The 21,292-nt window shown below is 42.2% G+C and overlaps 1 protein-coding gene across 1 annotated transcript in view; it reads right to left on the reverse strand.

Annotated features, from left to right (window-relative positions):
• Positions 1–21,292, reverse strand: part of ROBO2 (roundabout guidance receptor 2) — an 884,946-nt gene that overhangs the window by 189,720 nt on the left and 673,934 nt on the right. Inside the window, 1 exon segment of the mRNA XM_033941714.1 lies at positions 3,140–3,311. Coding sequence (XP_033797605.1) covers positions 3,140–3,311 — 172 coding nt within the window.

Raw genomic sequence — 21,292 nt, forward strand, 5'->3', positions numbered from 1 at the left:
AACCCAATCAAACACATTCAAGTGGAGTTCTAAGTAGTCTTCTCCATTTATACTGAAGTCAAAATTTATGCTAAATTGTTCCCCGAACACATCAACTCAGGTGAGGCAAAGCAATTTTATTTTCTTTTACAGAAATTATAAAGATTTCAGCGGATCAGGGGCCTTGACTATATGCAAGAAATATTTCTCATTGCTGATATCCTTGAACTGACTTGCTCCTTGCCGCCTGCTAAGCAGTAAATCTCCGCAGCACCAGCAGGTGCAACCATTAACAGCTCTATGTCTTCCCGGCCAATGTTTATCCATCCTATTTATTCCAATCACAGTCACAGCACTGAATCAGGCAAGTACCACAGACAGATATTAAAAAATACTGCTTTTCCATTCATTTCAAATGACCTTTTAATCTACATGGAAATTTGAATTGTATGAAAATGCATCATTTTGTCAGAGACAGAGGGAGAAAGAAAGAGCAGGCTCCGAGAGGTCATAGTGGGAAGGTTAGCCTTTAATCTCTCACAAGCAAGTTTAAGGAAATGTGGCACTTGTAAAGATATATGGATAGGGAAGAAATGATATTTCCTTGTCATAATAATACAGGCAAAAACAAAGAAAAAGCAATACTGATTTGCTGACAACAAGACTACAACAGTCTGGCTCTCTCTGGCCTGACACGTATGACAAACAGACTCAGAATTATTCAGCATTAAACATGTTTTCAAACATGTACAGGGCAATTCTGGAAGTAGGGGCTTACATTTACATGCCACTTGTGCATATAAAATTTCAGAATATTAGTACTTTCGTACATTTATACGTGTAAATGTTAGCAGAACCCCCTTAGGGTTATTTTATAATGGTGCACATAAGTTGCATACAGCATCAATGCAAGGGGGTATATGCATGGGCGAAGCTCCCATTTAGATGTGTAGCTTGCAGAATATTGTAAATTATGTGTGCCCTTGCTGCATTTATGTAACAGTAGTTATGCCATACTTTGCTAGTACTCAATAACAGAATCGGGAAACTCAGATGCCATTATATAATAGGCTTTTAGGGTCCGATTCTCAAAAATGTGTGTCCCAAAGGCAGGCGGCGGTAGCCGTCTGGCAGGCAATCAGGATGTATGTAAAAAAACAAACAAACAAATTTTCCGAGCCCACATTGTAGGCCTCCGAAGCATGTCTATGTAGACGCATAACGATGCTTAAGCACGCCTAAGGCGGGACAAGGGTGTGGCATTGCCTAGAAGTGGTCTTGGACGGGCTTAAGCCTCACTACGCATCTACGTAGATGCGAGACTGACACTTTAAATGTAGGCCTGAAAAATGCTGGTCTACATTTCGGGTGTCTGACCGGGACTGTAGACGCGATTCTCTTTTGGACACCAACATGTGATTGACAGGCGATCAGCAGCAGCTTCTTAGGCAGCCACCGATTTTGGCATCCAAAAGAGAATCAGACTCTTACTACGAAGCATGGGTGTGCCCCCTTCAAATTTCTGTAGCCGCAAATCTAAATACCTTCTTACAGCAGCTGTAAGAAGGTAATTTAGATTCGCGGTTAAGGGCAGGGAGGTTTGTCGGACCGGGGCTGTTGTCGGTTGGTCGGGGAAGTGCCACAAAAGTAAGGGAACCTGGCCGGCTGTGCTGCACCCGGGGCGGTAGAGAAGGTGTGCGGAAGAAGGGGTAGTCTTATACGGCGAGTATAACACAAAACTCTATTTTTTAACTAAAAGTTGGGGGGTCGTCTTATACGCCCAGTCGTCCTATACGCCGGCAAATACGGTACATGTGCATGTGATCTACACATGTAAATGCAGTTATTTACATGTGGCAGTGCTTTTAAAATGGAGACCTAGAATGTGGATCACTGAAGTGACCAAACTTGAGGCGTTAAAGCTATATAATACTGACAGTATGCATTCAACTGACATTTAATGGAGGGCACTTACACTAGCAGTTGACATGGTGTAGGCAGCCACACCTAAATACTGGCAAATAAACACCCACTTAGGCTAGAATGGCAATTACGCATTTAATTGTCATTATACTTGTAGAAGTCACATTTAGTATGCATCCTAGTGAGTGACTTTTGGAACCAGTAGAGAATTGCCCTTTACCCGCCAAATTCTATATATGGTATGATATGGAAGCACAACCTGATTAATTGGTACAGAGAATTGTCAATTAGCAGCTCATAATTGACCTTAATTGGCACTAATTAAGTTACGTACACAACTCAGTGCGATTTTATTTAAAAATTATGCATCAGTTATAGTGCGCAAATTTGAAAAGGGACATGGGCAGGGGTGGATCATGGATGCTCTTAAAAGTTATGTGCATTGTTCTAGAGCAATGGTTCCCAAACCCTGTCCTGGGGGACCTCCAGCCATTCAGGTTTTCAAGATATCCCTAATGAATATGCATGAGAGAGATTTGCATATAATGGAAGTGACAGGTATGCAAATCTCTCTCATGCATATTCATTAGGGATATCTTGAAAACCTAACTGGCTGGGGGTCCCCCAGGACAGGGTTTGGGAACCACTGTTCTAGAATATGACCAGTCCACGCACAACTTAGGCGCAGGCATTTAGGCCTGGTTTAAGCTGGCCTAAATGGGTATATCTAAAAGTTATGTGACTCACAGGCACTAAGAGCGATTCTATAAAAGGAATACGCACCTTGTAGAATCACGCTTAGCGCCATTCTTGCCTGCGCTGATTTTTTAGGTGCCATATATAGAATCAGGCCCTATGTGTAAAGAGGTTACACTGCTCTTAAAGAATGGACACTCTTCCCAACAGTGAGAGCACTAGGGAGCCATCACACACACACCCCTGTACTATCAGAAAAGAGTGCAAGTTTTTCTACATATTACTGGGCACGCTTTTAAATAGTGTGTCCTTTTTAAAATGAGTGTGCACTATTATCAGTGACTGGCATCTTGAAAAAGTTAACTCACACTTACATGTATACTAAGATATGTATTCTGCCTTGAACTCTGCTGTGTGGTACTAATTTGCTCATATGGATTTTTTTAAAAAACAATGTTACAAATGCATTCATGATTTCATGATTTACTAAGCTTCCCCAAGTTCTCATTGTTCACACTATCAGCTTAAACTGTTTCCTCACCATCAGTAACTTCCAGCTGAGCCTTTGCCAAAATGCTGCCCGCAACCGTCAAGGCTTGACAGATGTAATAACCTGTGTCAGCCCGTTGGATGTTGGTAATGGTAAGGTCTCCAGTTGGTGATACAGAATACCTGTTGTTGGGCTGGAGAGGCTGATTTGGAAAAAGCAGATTCTGAGGAAACAAATAAGACCAAAGTATCAGTGTTAGAGATCACTTGAGCAGTTAACACTGTGAAATATCATCAATTGTCAAAGCAACAATCCTTAGGCAACACACCTTAGCATAAGGAGAAAATCAATAGCTGTATTTTAAAAAGGACAGGCCTACAAGACAGTTTACAAAGGAAAACTCCACCTGGAGGTTTTTTGGGGTTTTTTTTTTGATGTGTGTGTATGAAAAATCTCATGTCACTCACAGGTACCTCCATAGGCCCATGCAATTTAAACTTTATCTCCAGCATTATCACATTTACATCTTAAAGAAGGAAACAATTTTCTAATGGTTTTTTTCATGGGTGAACACTCATTTACACACAAAAATTCCTTGTAAAATCGCCCTCCATAGTAAATGAACAGTATATATAAAATACAGAAGTAGAACTATATTGGATCAGACCAATTTTCTACTGATGTCAACATTCTTGCCCAGCTCAGAATATGGACATCTAGATTGGCATGTTTTAAAATACATGAAAAAAAGATGTCCATGTGCTGGCTGCATCCGGCATGAACACTCGTCTTACAAATTAAAAAGGACATTATTATGACAACATAGGAACAAACAGGTTATAAAATGGCCACATTAACATCTATGTAGAATGGAAGAATAACTAAATGGTTAAAGCAGTGGGCTGAAACCAGGGGACCCTGGTTCCAAAATCCACTGCAGTTCTTTATGATTCATTTAATTTAATTTTGAGCTTGTCAAGGCAAAAAAAAAAAAAAAAGCCAACTGTACCTCAATAGCCTTCAGTCTTGCTGGCAGTATACAAGAAATTAATTTAAAATGAAATATAGCTCCATGCCCCGGAAGCTCCGTTTGTCAGGTGAGTCTCTCTTGTCAATGACCTTTCTCCTCTACTCCCAACTAAACTACTGGGTAAAGGATATAAACACTAAGTTCCCAAAGCGTAGAACTACTCAACAAAACCAAAATAGGAACTGTGATACCTATTTCAACCTTTGTAACCAAAGCGGTGCTCAGAACCGTATAACGGTAAGAAAATCACAAATCGGGGAATGCTCCCCTGTAGGCATTAATGATAGATGACTGAAAACCCCTACAGGGGAGCATTCCCCGATTTGTGATTTTCTTACCGTTATACGATTCTGAGCACCATTTTGGTTACAAAGGTTGAAATAGGTATCACACTTTCTCCTCTACTGCCAACTCCTGAATCTTCCCTTCTGTCTTGCTGCACCTTATGCCTGGAACATCCTACCTGACTCAATGCGTCGGCCCCGTATCTCATGACATTCAAATCCAGGCTAAAAACCTAGGTGTTTTTTGGGTTTTTTTGAAACTGCATTTATGCCCTCCCTCCCAACTTGTAAATCACCCATATCTATTGCCATTCCCTCTTTACTCCCCTACCTCTAGTCCCTTGTATGCCCTCATCTAAGTTAGAGAATGACACAGTGACAAAATTAATCACCATCCCCGTCCCCGCGGATAACCGCGGGAAACCATCTTCATGTCATTCTTTAAGGAGAGAGGGAAGAATCAGAGTATAATTGGGCACAACCACTGACCCGCAAGCTTTGCTTTGAAGAATGCTGGTGTATAAGGACTGAGGTTGAAACAGACACTAGAAAATGACATGGGATTATTTCCCACGGTTATCCGCGGGGACGGGAACGGTGATGAATTTTGTCACCGTGTCATTCTCTAATCTAAGTAACATGTATAATGTTACTTTGTCCTATGTCCGTCTTAATTAGATTGTAAGCTCTTTTGAGCAGGGACCCTCTCTTGCTTGTTTGTTGTGCAGTGCTATGTGCGTCTTGTAACCAGACAGGCATCGTGCCTGACCTGGTTCCAGCTAAAGTTCCTGCTAAGACACAAAAGAAAACCCGGAAGGGAATGGACAAGGATTGTTCTAGGGATGATTTTCAGGTTAACCACCAGAGGGAGCCCGAAATCTCCAAGGATCTCCTGGAAGAGCAGTATCTAGGTCACCACAGGAGGAGCCCAAGAGCCCCAGGCAGGTCTGCTGACTCAGGTAGAATAGGGCGTGCCCCTGGAGTACAAAAACCAGCAGCTGAGAGCAAGCAGGGAGGCAGGCTAGGGAGAAGGTTTAGACCTCTCCTCCCTGAGAGTTTCCTCGGGCCAAACAAGGATGATACAGCCTCACCTATGGAGGTACAGGAGGCTGGAGAAATGCTGGAGGAAGTTCTTTCTGATGCTGATCTTCCAATGGAACTTGACAACCTGCCTGAGGAAGTAAGTCCTTGTGAGGAAGCCATGGAGGTTGGTCTTTCCATCAGCTGTAAGTCCTAATTGGCAGAAACAGTGAGTGTGTTTTCAGCTCCCTTTGATTGAAAGTGACTGTGTGCTGAAACTGGACCTTTTGGGATTTTTGCTTTTCTGTTTCTTTTACTTTTATGAAGCTGAAGGTGTCAGTTTTTGGGAGAGGTTTGCTGTTACCTGGGAGGGCATTTTGTAGGCTATATTATAGCTAAATGAAAGCAAACCTGTGACACTCTCCTTTGCCTGGCAGTCTAGTGTAAGGCTGCCAGAGGAGCACTGTGTACAGTGAATTCAGTGACTTGAATTCTATTTTTTTTACTAAACTGTACAACCTGTTTGGGAGCAGGTTGCATTGAGCTCTGAGGTGAGCCTAACCTCAGGGAAGGATAACCTGAAAAGGAAATAGTAAGGAAAGCAGTTGAGCTTTATTATTTGAACTGTTTATTGCTCTCACTTTTGAGTTTGGACTGCTTGAAGGTTTATGGTTTACTTACCTGTTTGTTTGGATTCATGATTTTCCTGATTTTTTATGTTTGGAAAGAATAAACCTGAGGTATTTTGATTTACTACTTTCTTGGAACATTGTGGGTTTTTATTTTTTTTAATGGTGTCAGCCCAAGCCTGCAGGGTGACTCCAGTCCGGGTCACACGCAAGTGCTATTATATCTTGTAACCACTGAGGGGTACTGTTGAGTCCTGATCAGACCACAGTACGGGTTACAGTCTGGTAGCGCTTTATAAATAGTAGTAGTTGTAGTAATATTGTATATAGGTAGATTATATAGAATTATTTTTCCCTGTAATAAACTACTATTGAGTTTGGTGAAAACAGATATGTTGATGATAAACAGAAACCTTGATGCACTGCCAGAACCAGCAGCTGTAATCTTGATTCTCCAATTGTAGAAAAATCAGTAATACAGAATTTGGGGATTAGGGTGGATGCTAGGTTACAATTTCAAGATCAAGTGAGTAAGGCTGTGTAATCTTGTTTCTATTATTTAAGACTAAACATGAGGTTGAAGTTTGTGCTTAAACTCTATGATTTTAGGCTGTTGATGCAGTGTCTGGCGTTGACACAGTAGGGCTATTATAATGCTCTTTATCTGGGACTGCCTCAAACCAGAATAACAAAAAACAAACCAAAAAACACAGGGTTAGGGGCAAACCACAAAAAATAGTAGTAGAAAACATGGAAAGTGGAAAAAGTGGATAAAAAGAGGCAGTAAAATCCAGATAAAGTAAGAAGGTATACAAAGGACCCAACACAGTCCTTGTTTCGGCAGTTTTTGCCTTTCTCAGGAGTCTTCAAAGAAATCAAATACAATAGATTATATTGCACAATAAAATGATAACACCAAAAAATTTGTACACATAAAAATTTCACACAAAGAAGTAAGGCAGCAATGAAAGTGAGTGCATTATGTGATATAATGGCTGGTACTAAAAACCTCTTGTGTACATTGGGGCCATTTGTAAAAGGGGGGCTTTATTATTCATTATTTTTCATCAAAAGTTTCTTATTTTCAATATCAGGCTGCTCTTGCCAGTCTCTAGTTTAAATGGACATTTTCAATCTCCCAAGTTTCATAAGAACATAAGAATTGTCGCTGCTGGGTCAGATCAGTGGTCCATTGTGCCCAGCAGTCCACTCACGCGGCGGCCCTCTGGTCAAAGACCAGCGCCCTAACTGAGACTAGCCCTACCAATGCATGTTCTTGTTCAGCAGGAACTTGTCTAACTTTGTCTTGAATCCCTGGAGGGTGTTTTCCCCTATGACAGACTCCGAAAAAGTGTTCCAGTTTTCCACCACTCTCTGGGTGAAGAAGAACTTCCTTACATTCGTACGGAATCTATCCCCTTTCAAATTTAGAGAATGTCCTCTCGTTCTCCCTACCCTGGAGAGGGTGAACAACCTGTCCTTATCTACTAAGTACCTTGAATGTTTCAATCATGTCCCCTCTCAATCTCCTCTGTTTGAGGAAGAAGAGGCCCAGTTTCTCTAATCTTTTGCTGTACGGTAGCTACTCCAACCCCTTAACCATTAGATTTACAGACCAACTAATACAAAAGGGGAGAGGGGATAGAACTTTAAGTAAGTATATTTTAAAGTTCAGAGGATAGACATATATAGAAAGAACAATAGGGCATTCCAGAGCTGCGGCGCCATCACTGAGAATATATTGTGTTGTCGTGTCCCAATAATTTTCAAAGAGGGGACTGTTAGGAGCTATTGATTTATAGACCGAAGTGAACGTGAAATACTGTAAGGGATGAGTAGCTTATCAATGAATTGTGGTTTATTTGTAGAGAGGGTTTTAAATGATAAAAGTAGAATTTTGAAAGTGATTCAATGGTTAATTGGAAGCGAGTGAGATTTAACTAGAAAGGGTGTTACAGGGTCATATTTTTTACCATTATGGATCAGTTTGACGGCAGTTTTCTGAATTATCTGAAGGCACTTTTTTTTCGTTTTCTGTGATGCCTATTAGTAGGGAATTACAGTAATCGAGTTTTGCGATGATTAATGAATGTTTTAATATATTTCATGATTTTGGCTCTAGAAATTGAGCAGATCATTCGCAGCCTCTAGAAACAGGATTTAACTATACTACTTATATACTCGTGGTAAGAAAGTTTATTGTCGATGATGTTAACCTGTAACCCGTTCTAAGCTCTTTGAGGAGGACGGGATATAAAACAAATTAAGTATATAAATAATTAATTAAATTAATAAATAGTGCACGTAAAAAAATTATTATGAAAATATATATATGAAAAAGGAGGGGGGTCAGAAGGGTAGTGTAGTGAAAAAGAGTCCAGTGTAGATAATACTACCCCCCACACCTCTTTTACAAAGCTGTGTTAAGCTTCTTTTTTTTTTTTTTTGCCGGCCATGGCGGTATTAGCTCTGATGCTCATATGAGCATCAGAACTAATACCGCCACAGCCGGAGATACAAAAGCCTAATGCGGCTTTGTAAAAGCAGCCCTAAAATAGCTGATCAAAGGTGATTCTATAATCCCATAGTACCGTATATACTCGAATATAACCGATTTGAATATAAACTGAGGTATCCTTTATTCCCTCCCCTCAAAAAAAAGGGGAGGGGGAAAGGTTGATTCAAACATAAACCTAGGTTAGAAATTTGGGTTATTGTGATGAGCCAATCTATAAAGACTGTTCACCCTCTCTCCCCAGCAGCTATCTTGTAGGTCACTAAACATAATACAATTATCTGTGATGCATATATCACAACAAGGCCCCTACAAAGGAAAACAGAACTACAAACAACCACAAACTTAAATAAATGTAGACAAAAATCAAACTTAAACCTCAAGATTGGTAAGATATGCAGTTCAACACCAGAGAAAGAGAAACAACACTCTACACTTTGAATATATAAAAAGAAAGCAGTGCAAATTTACAGTAAAACTGCATTTTCTGTTCATGAAATAAAATTCTTTTTTTTTCCTACCTTTGTTGTCTGGCCATTTTATTCATGTTTATCCCAGTTTCCAGTTTTTGCTTTCTTCTGTCTTTTCTTAATTTTCTTTCCAGGGTTCGCAGTCTATCTGGGGAATGGAGTTGCAGGTCAGGCGCAGGCCCGACATGCAGTTAGGCAGTGGATTCCTCCCGGCTGCGGTGGCCCTCCATACTGTTTGCTTGCCGCCGGGAGGAGGGGAGAGTGAGGAGTCTGTGGTACATCCGGATCGTGAACAGCCCTGCCTTCAGTCCCAGTTCCACTAAACTGTCTGGCAATAATGAAGCCAGACGCCGCAGGGCCTTCTATTTTGCCAAAGCTCTGCTGGTTTCGATCCCACCCTCCTTCGAAGTTACTTCCTGATTTCCTAACTTAATTGCTTTAATTGGTGACAAACGATGCAATATCTGACCGCATCATTTAAAACCAATTAAAAGGTGATTAACAACAAAAAAATATAAAAAAATATATATATAGCTGCCGCTAAGTGGCCTCACCCACGATGCTTACCTCCCTGGCAGTTAGCGACACATAGTGATGATAAAGCCCAGAAGGAGATGTGGTTAGGCGTAGCACCGGACTTCAGTGTTACTATGGGCCACTGGACGCGATTCTGACATGATTCTAGGCATCAGAAATGTAGTCTATGAACCTTGGCCTACACTTCCAGTGCTTAGGGTCCTGTCAAACCACAATTCTGGAAGCAGCGCCTGTCAGTGATTGACACACATCAGCAGGTGCCCATTTTATAAGTGCCTGCCACGGCAGGCACTACTTCCAGAATCAGCCCATAGTGCCATGAACTATTAATGGCACAAAAAATTAAATTTTGTGCTTTTTTCCTGTCATTTTAGGATAAAAAAACATGTGCATAGGATGAGGTATGACCATTAATAAAAAGGAGGTATTGATGCTCCTGTATAAGACTCTGGTGAGACCTCATTTAGAATATTGTGTACAATTCTGGAGGAGCTAATGATTGGCGATGTCATTGTATTTTAATTAACTGAATAAAAAGAAGCGTCAAGAACATTGGATTTCCACAGCTTTGTTTGTTTGGATTGTACAATTCTGGAGACCACACTTTCAAAAAGATATAAAAACATGGAGTTGGTCCACAGGAAGGCTCCTAAAATGGTGTGTGTTCTTCATAATAAGGCGTATGGGGGACAGACTTAAAGATCTCAATATGTATACTTTGGAGGAAAGGGGCAAGAGAGGAGATATGATAAAGGTGCTTAAATTCCTACGTGGCGTAAATGCGCATGAGTCAAATCTCTTTCATTTGACAAGCTCTGAAATGAGAGGGCATAGGATGAAGTTAAGAGGTGATAGGCTCAGGAGTAATCTAAGGAAATACATTTTTACAGATATGTGGAACAGTCTCTCGGAAGAGGTGGTGGAGACAGAGACTGTGTCTGAATTCAAGAAGGCGTGGGATAGGCACGAGGGATCTCTTAGAGAGAGGAAGAGATATTGGTTACTGCGGATGGACAGGACTGGATAGGCCATTTTTCCTTTGCCATCAAGTTTCTATGAAACATGATTCCCATGTTTTTTTTCAAGTGAATGCACATACCTAGTAAGTAGCCTGCTTCTCTAGGCTGTTCTGTTACATTTTGGAAATATGTGTAGTGTGTTTGTTCAGGCAGAAACATTTTGGTTTTTTTAAATGTTTTATTCTATTTCATTGAGCTTTGCTTTTAGAGTCATTGTTTTGCTTTGTAATAATGTGCATTATTAGTAATAACATATTTAAAATTTTTGAACTTACCATGGAGTAACAACTAAAATTAATATACATATGGTAAGTGCAAAGCCTGGTTTGTTGATTGCTGTGGGTATTGCTTTCACTTAAAGCAGACTTTTTTTTAACACATATTGACTGAATGGGAGATAACACAGTGGAGTTAATTGTACTGTGCTATCTGCCATTTAAGAGCACAAATGAACTATTAGGTACATTCCTTTCCCCTTCTCTGTTAGGCAGTTATCATGGAAATTAGCATTGACAACTGTTAAGGAGCCCGTGTGACTTTTTAGCATGGCACCCACATTCATTGTTAGTATGGGTTCATAGACAACGGCGCGAAAGACAAAGGCGCACCCGGACAATTGAGCGTAGCGCGAATGCGCGCGCCACGCTAAATTACTGTTTTAGGGCTTCGACGGGGGTGTGTGGGGGGGAACCCCCCACTTTACTTAATAGACATCGCGCCGGCGTTATGGGGGGTTGTAACCCTCTACATTTTACTGTAAACTTAACTTTTTCCCTAAAAACAGGGAAAAAGTGAAGTTTTCAGTAAAATGTGGGGGGTTACAACTCCCCAAACCCTCCACAACGCCCCCACAACGCGGCGCAATGTCTATTAAGTAAAGTGGGGGGGTTCCCCCCATGCCCCCCCACCGGAGCCCTAAAAACAGTAATTTAGGAGTGGTGCGTGCCTCGCGCTGCGCTCAATTGTCTGGGCGCGCCTTTGTCCCGGCGCGCTTTTGACCTGACACCGTTAGTGTGTGCTAACATGGCTTAGTAAATAGGCTATTAGAAAACAAAATTAAGCAAAGCAGAAACGCAAATCCCTTGTTAACAAGCATTTGCATGTAACTGCCATTCTAATGTTGCCACATGGTATCTTTACTGCTTTGCCAGGGCTAGAGTTACCTAGATTTTATGTTTATTAAAATCTGGACCTATGGCCACCACCCCCAGGTCCTGCCCAGTTTCACCCAACCCCCCCCTGTTCTGCCCACATCACTCCCCATTTCCGCCCCAGCCTCAACCCCCTCAAGTGCTCAGACGCCGCGTCAGGAGGGCATCTGCGCATGCACATGCGTTACTGATAATGTCACCGCGTTGCGCCTGTGCAATTTGCAGATACCTTCCCGACGATGGCCCAAGCTGGAAGCTTTGCAAACCTGGACAAAGTGCTGGGTTTTGAAAAGCCATTCAGATACCCGGACATGTCTTAGATAAATTACAGCTATACTCGCTCGAGGAGCGCAGAGAGAGGGGAGACATGATCGAGACGTTCAAGTATCTCACTCGGGCCGCATCGATGCAGAGGAGGATATCTTCTTCTTTTCAAGGGTCCCACGGCAACAAGAGGACATCCGTGGAAAATCAGAGGCGGGAGGAAACTGCGGGCGGTGACACCCAGGAAATTATTTTTCACCGAAAGGGTGGGATCGCTGGAATGGTCTTCCACTTCAGGTGATTGAGGCCAGCTGTGTGCCTGATTTTAAGGCCATATGGGATCGACACGTGGGATCTATTCGCAAAGTAAAGGCAGGGAAGGGTCATTAGGGTGGGCAGACTGGATGGGTCGTGGCCCTTATCTGCCGTCAATTTCTATGTTTCCTATGTCTTCTAAAACAAGGACATGTCCGGGTAACTACTAAGTTTTTAATGGTTCATAGTTTCCATCAATGACCCATATTACCTCCACCTCATTTTGTGTCTAACTTACTTCTTACTGTGCCATGAACTTATCATTTTTTTTGTTTATCTTTTACTTTTATACCAACAGCAAAAAATTACTACTTATCTTTAAATGTGCAGTTTTCTGACAAGCCCGACAGGGACCCGTTTCGCACACTCACGTGGCTTTTTCAAGGGTTCTCAGGACATGCTGCCAATTTTTGGAGGGCGTCCTGCCTCATTAAGGGCTAGTTATTTCTGAAGTACCCTACAGTGGAATTTTTGTTGTATTTGTGGATTGTTTCTAAGGAATCCCACATACCATCTTCCCTGATTGGTTCAGCCCTAAGCCAAAGCCCATGGAGTTGACGTCTGTTAATAAGCCAGTTGGATTACTGTTAATTCCTTATACATGGGTCTTCGGACCAAGGACCTTTAAAGGCAGCAGATAATACAAAACACATTGATAAAGTTATCAACCCCCTCAAAAAAATATAACCATGCCACTCCCTATTTTTAAAATGCCCACTGGTTCTCCATCCAGCACCAAATCACTTATAAGATATTACATCTGGGTTTAAGATTGCTCTCTGGAAGAATCAGCCCATTTATCACGTCACAGAGTTCCATACTTCTCTTCACGGGCTCTAAGATTTGTGCATCAAAATCATCTCAATGTGTCAAACTATAGGGAGATCATGCATGAAAGTACTAGATGCTCTATTTTTCGAACTTTGGAATTCCCCTACCCTCCCGGCACTTGTGACAGTAATCATCTCTAGTTCAATTTAAGGGCCGCTCTTAAAACTTTTTTGTTTTGAGATGCTTATTTCTAAACTCCATTCTCTTTTTCCCTGGTGGCCGTGAAGCTATGGGAATACATGAATGCTAACCTCTTGTGTTTCCCCCTTTCTGTTCTATTAGTGATTGTAGCTCCAAACTCCTTTCCCCCTATTGTTTAGTATATCTCCTCCTACTTATAGACTGTAAGCCACCCAGATGCCTAGATCTGTTAGGCAGGGACCAGAGTAGTACAGAGTAGACAGAGGAGGGCTGCAGTCCGGCCATCGGACCAAACGGTCGGCTCGGGGGCCCGTTCCAGCGGGGCACCCGACACTGTCTTCGCTCCCCCCCCCCATTCCAGCAGAGGAGAAGCCGACGGAGGAGGGCTGCAGTCTGGCCATCGGACCAACGGTCGGCTCGGGGGGCCCGTTCCAGCGGGGCACCTGACACTGTCTTCGCTCCTCCCCCATTCTAGCAGGGGAGAGCCAACGGAGGAGGGCTGCAGTCTGGCCATCGGACCAACGGTCAGCTCGGGGGCCCGTTTCCAGCGGGGCACCCGACACTGTCTTCGCTCCTCCTCCATTCTAGCAGGGGAGAGAGCCGACGGAGGAGGGCTGCAGTCCGGCCATCGGACCAAACGGTCGGCTCGGGAGCCCGTTCCAGCGGGGCACCCGACACTGTCTTCGCTCCTCCACCATTCCAGCAGGGGAGAGCCGACGGAGGAGGGCTGCAGTCCGGCCATCGGACCAACGGTCGGCTCGGGGGCCCGTTCCAGCGGGGCACCCGACACTGTCTTCGCTCCTCCCCAATTCCAGCAGGGGAGAGCTGATGGAGGAGGGGCTGCAGTCCGGCCATCGGACCAACAGTCGGCTCGGGGGCCCATTCCAGCGGGGGCACCCGACACTGTCTTCACTCCTCCTCCATTCCAGCAGGGGAGAGCCGACGGAGGAGGGCTGCAGTCCGGCCATCGGACCAACGGTCGGCTCAGGGGCCCATTCCAGCGGGGCACCCAACACTGTCTTCGCTCCTCCCCAATTCCAGCAGGGGAGAGCCGAAGGAGGAGGGCTGCAGTCCGGCCATTGGACCAACGGTCGGCTCGGGGGCCCGTTCCAGCGGGGCACCCGACACTGTGTTCGCTCCTCCCCCATTCCAGCAGGGGACAGCCGACGGAGGAGGGCTGCAGTCCGGCCATCGAACCAACGGTTGGCTCGGGGGCCCGTTCAAGCTGGACTTCAGTTTTGACTGTTTTGATTTTATTTTCACTTCTTTTTAGTTTATGATATATTTTTTAATCTCACTTATTGTTTTACCACTTATTTTGTTTTATTTTATCATTAAAATTTCATTTAAATTTCCCCAGAATTCTATTGCTTCAACGGTTCTCCCTCTGCATCTATTCTTATCTCCCTTCTTTTTAACCTTTCAAATTCCTTTAGATCATTGTAATCTTATTAGTATGTTTATTTTCTTATTTTTCTCCTCTATCTCTATTACTCTTCTAATTGTCATTTTTCCTGGTACTTTAGTTAGATTGTGAGCCTTCGGGACAGTAAGGGAATTTCTAAGTACCTATCTTACTTATAATTTTAATGTACCAATATATTCATTGTAACCCGTTCTGGGCTCTTTTGGGAGGATGGGCTAAAAAATCGAATAAATAAATAAATAAATAATAAAACTTGAAACTAAATTACAATGGGGGAAATTCTGGAAATGGTGCTGAGTGATGGACTCCCCCCCCCCAAAACTGATGCTAAATGCTCTTCTATAAAGAGTACGCGTGATTTATAGCAGTGGTTCCCTACCCTGTCCTGGAGGACCACCAGGCCAATCGGGTTGTCAGGCTAGCACTAATGAATATGCATGAGAGATTTGCACATAATGAAAGTGAGAGGCATGCAAATATGCTCCATGCATATTAATTAAGGCTAGCCTGAAAACCCGATTGGCTTGGTGGTCCTCCAGGACAGGGTTGGGAACCACTGATTTATAGAATAGCACTTATCACTGATTCCTACCTGTAGGTGCCAAATTTATACCTGCTAAAACCTGATACAAATTCTGGAGTCCAAGTTAGGCATCCTGAGGCAGTATTCTGTAACTATGCATGCACCTTTTTGAAATGCCCGTGACATGCCCCTGACCCTCCCATGGCCAGGTTCCCTTTTGAGTTACATGCCAGTAGATTTCAGTGACATTTCTTATAGGAGAGTGTGCAGGCAGAGGCACGCACAAATTCTAATTGATGTCAATTAACTTCAATAATTGGTTGTTAACACCCAATTATTGTTAAAGGGCTTGTTGCCCAATTAATTTGCATGTGTAAATCTCAGTGCCATACTCATAGAATCTGGGGGAATATGTCTGGTCAATATAGCACTGGAATATGCTGCTGCAAGCTCTAATAGATTATGAATGTTGATTAGTAATGTTGATGTCTGGGCATCCTTAATATGCGCCCTTTCCCGCTATTTAAAATTTCTGTTTACAAAAAGGCACCGGCATTTGTTGAGAAGATTTGTTCTAGCTAAAAAATAATATTTTAGCGCCATTTTTATTATATACCTGCTATAAAACATCTTACCTCAGATATCTTTTGCAGCTAAATTTGTCTTACTATATATATTTTGCACTCTTTGTGAGTTCATTTATATGTGTTTCTGTTAGAAACAAAGCTACATCAATAAATCAAGCATCTAAAACCGTATTTATAATTTTGGCATGATGGAACAAATCATTGCTATATCAGGTCTACTGCAAACTAAATAATCATCCAATTTTGTATTTTGCCTGCTTCTTCTTTTTTTAAAAAAAAAATACAATGGTGTACATAATATCTGCTTACTTTCTGTTGGGTTTTTGCCATCACAGTTGGCCCTTTGACATCAGCTATGTATAAATGTGACATGCTCTGTACTGGAGGGGAGGAGGACAGAGGCACGGTAGAGAATGACATGGACTCCTTTAGGAGAGTGCCAGTAGCAGTATTTGCCAGTGTTAATTGTATGTTTCATGCAAGTAGATTTAAGAGCTTTGAGTTTTTCTATCTCCCACTGGCAAGGCAGTGGCATAACGATTTGCAAACTGGACATGTTTAGACTGATACTGGGCACACATATTCCCTGGCCTAAAATTGGTGAAAATTAAACATTTCATGGAAGCGTTGTTGACAATCTTGGAGGGGAAAAGGCTATCACACACAAAGGAGCAGCTGCTAACTGATGCACAGGCTGGCAATGGGACAGCTCTAGAGGGGAATGTTCAACTCCCTCCCAGCTGGTGCAGTTTAGTAAGACTGGAAAAAAGTCCAGAGGAAAGGACGGCTTATAAATGCATTAGTTTGTTATCACCAGTACACCAAAAATGAAAATCAAACACTAGAACGTCAAAAAAAAAAAAAAAAGAATTAGAAACCATTCATTTGAGGCATAAATATAGTATTTTAAAATTTTGTCCATTGAATTCCTTTACCTAATGGAGAAACTTGCAGAGACATCTGTTGATTTTTCTATTTATTTCATGATATAAAGCTTGGCGGGTGAGTATAATGATGTATCTCTCCCACTTGTCAAAGCTTGACAAAGAACTGGCATAGAAACCTTTTCAGAACCTTAGTTCCAAATATCCCTGATTAATAAGGTTTCTTCTTTTGTTAATACAAGATAAAATCCAAAACAAACAATTGATTTATATTACCTGTTTAATATTTAAATTTATGATGCGATCGGTTCTATAATACGTGATGTTTCCTAGGTTTTGATTTTCAGTGGTCGAGGTTGCAATTTTTATTGTGATTAACGTGCAGTAAATGAACATGCTACCCTATGGGATCTGTTCCTTAACGTTGTAATTAATTTTTGAGATTTGTAATTAAGAGTTTCAACATGGTACAATCACTAGGCAATAACATTCAATTAAACATGCAAGTCACACTTTCACCTTAAAATGTTTTTACCCTTGAAGTAAGACCAGCGGAAGAGGATAAAATAGGATATTAACACTTTTCAATTACACTAAATGACTTTAATCCTGCAAATGATATCCTACTTTAATTAGAAGCTCTTCTCTTTATTGCAACATGATGGATGTCCACTTTGTTAGATTCAAGTGTGACACTATAAGCCCTCTTTACATAAACATTACCATTTTATTAAAACATTGCTCCAAGATGAAGTTCTGGAATTTTCTGGAGCTATTAAACATCTTGGGTCAATGTCATATTTCAGTTAAAAAGTAAATATTGGGGCCAATGCGTAATTGGCTTAGTCCCTGTTTATTTAAGTGCTTGATCGGGTGATTAAGTTAATACAATATATTTACACGACTACCCCTCTAAGTAGCAGCCCTGAATATATAAATGTATATAGAGGGATAATTTTATAAATCTGGCTTTACATGCAGAACATAAAATGTGCATGAAAAAGTGTTGAGTACATATACAAATTTATACCTATAAGAACATAAGAATCCAGTATCCTGTTTTCAACCAAGATCCCAAGTACCTAGTTAGATCCCAAGTAATAGAACAAATTTTATGCTACTTATCCCTAGGAATAAGCAGTGGATTTCCCCAAGCCATCTCAATAATGGCCTATGGACTTCTCTTTTAATAATAATAATAGCTTTATTTATATCCCGTCATACCTTTTCAGTTCAAGAAGGTGTACAACAAGAGGTGCTGTAAGGACAGCATGGAACATCAATTAGATTTGGGAGGAAGGGGGTAGAAAGACAGTTATGGATGGTTAGGAAATTATCCATGCCTTTTTAAAGGTGCCTGGGCCAATCAGGCTTTAGGGGTAGTGGGGATGGGTGGACTCGCTATGCCTAAGGCGGGCCTGCCGGCTGGATAGCAGCAAGATCCGGCAGCCGGCCAACAATTTAGAGGTTAGTTGGGGGGAGGTTAGGGGGGCCATCGGGGGGTGGTAGCGCGAGGGGGGTGCGGCTTTTCCGGCAGGAGGGATTGGGCACCCTCCTGCCGGTGATCGGACAGCCCGGCTGCGGCTGCTATACTTATTGCGGCAGGGAGATCCCTTGCCGCGATAAGTATAGCGGCTGTGTCTACTTACAATGTAGAGACTCTATATATATCACAGCTCAAGTAATTTAAATAATTATTAGTGAAGCTGCTCAGACCGATTAGCTCTAAATTCAGTGATAACACCGAACCGTGGCTGGAATGTATTTTATATACTCCAAATTTCCATGTTCCCTGTCCCCGAGCCTTCCCTGGAACATGGAAATTTGGAGTATAATAAAATACATTCCAGCACAAAAACTGGAGACAATTCACTATTGGGCACTTGTATGTTTTTTCACTGCGTGGCTATTGAGACCCAACTTTCCATCACCTTTAAGATAAGTAAACCTCATATTATATTATTAATTTGTTTCATAAGGTTTGGCCAGGGACAGTGGAGGCAATGATGGTCCCTGTGTAGCCACGGTTCAGTGTTATCACTGAATTTAGGGCTATCGGTCTGAGCACTTCACTAATAATTATTTAAATAACTTGAGCTGTGATATATATATATATATATAGAGAGAGAGAGAGAGAGAGTCTTTGGATTAATCATCACAGGATTAAACTGATTATCTCCCTGCCGCAGTGTTATACTTACAATGTAGGCCAGCATTTTGATGGCCTACATTGTAAGTGTCTCTTCCTCGACTAGGGAGATGCATAGTTCCGCCTAGGTTCACCTAAGGCCCTTAGGCGAGTTTAGGTGGTCTTGCGGGCCTCCCTAGGCTCCTGGAGGCGCCTTCAATATAGGTGGACTGCTTGGGGAGCATTAAAAAAAAAAAACATGCATCCCGATTGGCTGATTAGAGAGCTGTAGGATGCCTACAGCTACCTAAAATCGGGACATACTTTGCAGAATCAGGGCCTGAATGTCTAACTTCCATACAGGGTGATGTTGTAAATCACCCTTTATACCTTGTGACTAAAGTGAGTCAATCAGTTTGCATGGCCCTCAGAGATGCCACCAGGGATCAATATGATCATATCCCAAGGCTTTACACACCCTATCGTCATCGGGTCAATATCAAATGTGACACTGATGTGAACATTTTTTTCTTCTTTTTTTGCTTTTTGCTTTACTAATTTTTACTCATATATGTTAAACTCTCTTTACTAATTTTAAAACAATAAATATGACTAATGAGTTTAAAGTCAATACTTAGCTTCACCGGGATGGTTAGTAGCTGTTGGTAAGGGATACATATGCCAACATGTTTCACCCCTAAAAAGGGGGTTTCTTCAGGGCTACTATCCCTGCAAACAAGAAACCTTGTTAAGATATACAGAACGCTAAGCATGGCATGTAAAAGTATCAATCACACCACATATATATACTATCGTACCTTTTGTGTTAGTTTTACACGGCTGGCCACCCGATCTAAGTTTCACTAAGATGGCCGCGGCGTGCTTGAAAATGACTTTAAATATCCCGAACCCCGGAAGTGGGGCGGGAAGGGGGAGGGACAACCCAACCTCTACACACACCCACAAATGGGGGAAGGGGGAGGTAAATACATTGTTGCTTTTTGCTCTCCTATCCTCCTATCATATTTGGTATCGGGGAGGACATTTATACTCCCAGCAGAAAATCAAAGAAGGGATGCCCACTCTAATTCTAGGTTTAGACCATAAGGGATAACCGATTTCAAACGGTATATCCACTGCTGTTCCAAATAGTTAAGCCTAGCCTTCCACATTGCCCTGTGTCCCTTCAATCTTGAGAGTATCAATGATCACGCCATCTAATGTGGTCTATTTGATGTTGCTTCAACTGCCAGTGCTGGACTAAAGGTGCAGATAAGTTTCCTGTCACTATTCTAGATTTGTGCTCATTGAGTCTTAGGTGAATCGCACGTTTAGTACGACCTACGTATACAGAGGGCAAGGGCAGACTATGACATATATAACCCAGGCTGATTTGCATGTTGTATGTGTTCTAGCCTGGATAACCCTCCCGGTGCCTGGATCCTCTTCCAAACATGACCCCCTTTGGTCTTGTCACACCATTGACAGTGGGAACAAGGAAGCATGGAGGCAAGATGGTTCATTATCTGGTCTGCGGCGTTTTAATAGTTGACCAATGGTAATACCTCTTAGTGTATGTAATAAGGGGAGAGAGTCAACCAAACCCCTAAGATTTTTTTAGGATATGCCAATGTTCCCTAATAGATCTCACCATGACATTGACAACTACCCGAGTAGTAGGTAAAACGCAGACCAGTTCGACCTCCTCCCGGACCGAACCGGATGATATCTTGGAGAAGGAGGTCCCGATGGGCAAAACGGGCCCTTAACATATGCTTGGTGAATGCATTTTCTCTGGATAGCCCCGGGAACGAAAACGTTGGCTTAATGTCTTTAGCTACCCTCTGGAACATCATTTATGTCTGAACACACTCGTCTAGCTCTTAGGAATTGGCTAATGGGGAGGCTGGTTTTAAGTCTATAAGGGTGGAAGCTACCGAAATGTAGCAGAGTATTTCTAGCCACTGGTTTTCTATACAGGGTGGTCTCAAACGTAGTGCCCACTCTGTATATTGTAATGTCCAAAAAATCAATTTGAGACCAATTGTATGTAGCAGTAAACTTCAAATTGGGGTTCTTACCGTATTGATCCATTGTATGAAATTGATCAGTTCCGTCTCTGATCCAGTCCAAAGGAGAAAAATATCGTCCAAGAACCTGAGCCACAATTTTATATGAGCACTGTAAAAAACTAGATGGATAGACTATTAAGTTCTTCAAAACGACCCACATACAAAGTGGCCACCGATGGGGCTAAGGCTATGGCTTAACTATTTGGAACAGCAGTGGATATACCGTTTGAAATCGGTTATCCCTTATGGTCTAAACCTAGAATTAGAGTGGGCATCCCTTCTTCTGATTTTTCTGCTGGGCAGTATAAATGTCCTCCCCGATACCAAATATGATAGGAGGATAGGAGAGCAAAAAGCAACAATGTATTTACCTCCCCC

This window comes from Geotrypetes seraphini, chromosome 4, assembly GCF_902459505.1.
Source record: "Geotrypetes seraphini chromosome 4, aGeoSer1.1, whole genome shotgun sequence".
Taxonomy (NCBI): domain Eukaryota; kingdom Metazoa; phylum Chordata; class Amphibia; order Gymnophiona; family Dermophiidae; genus Geotrypetes; species Geotrypetes seraphini.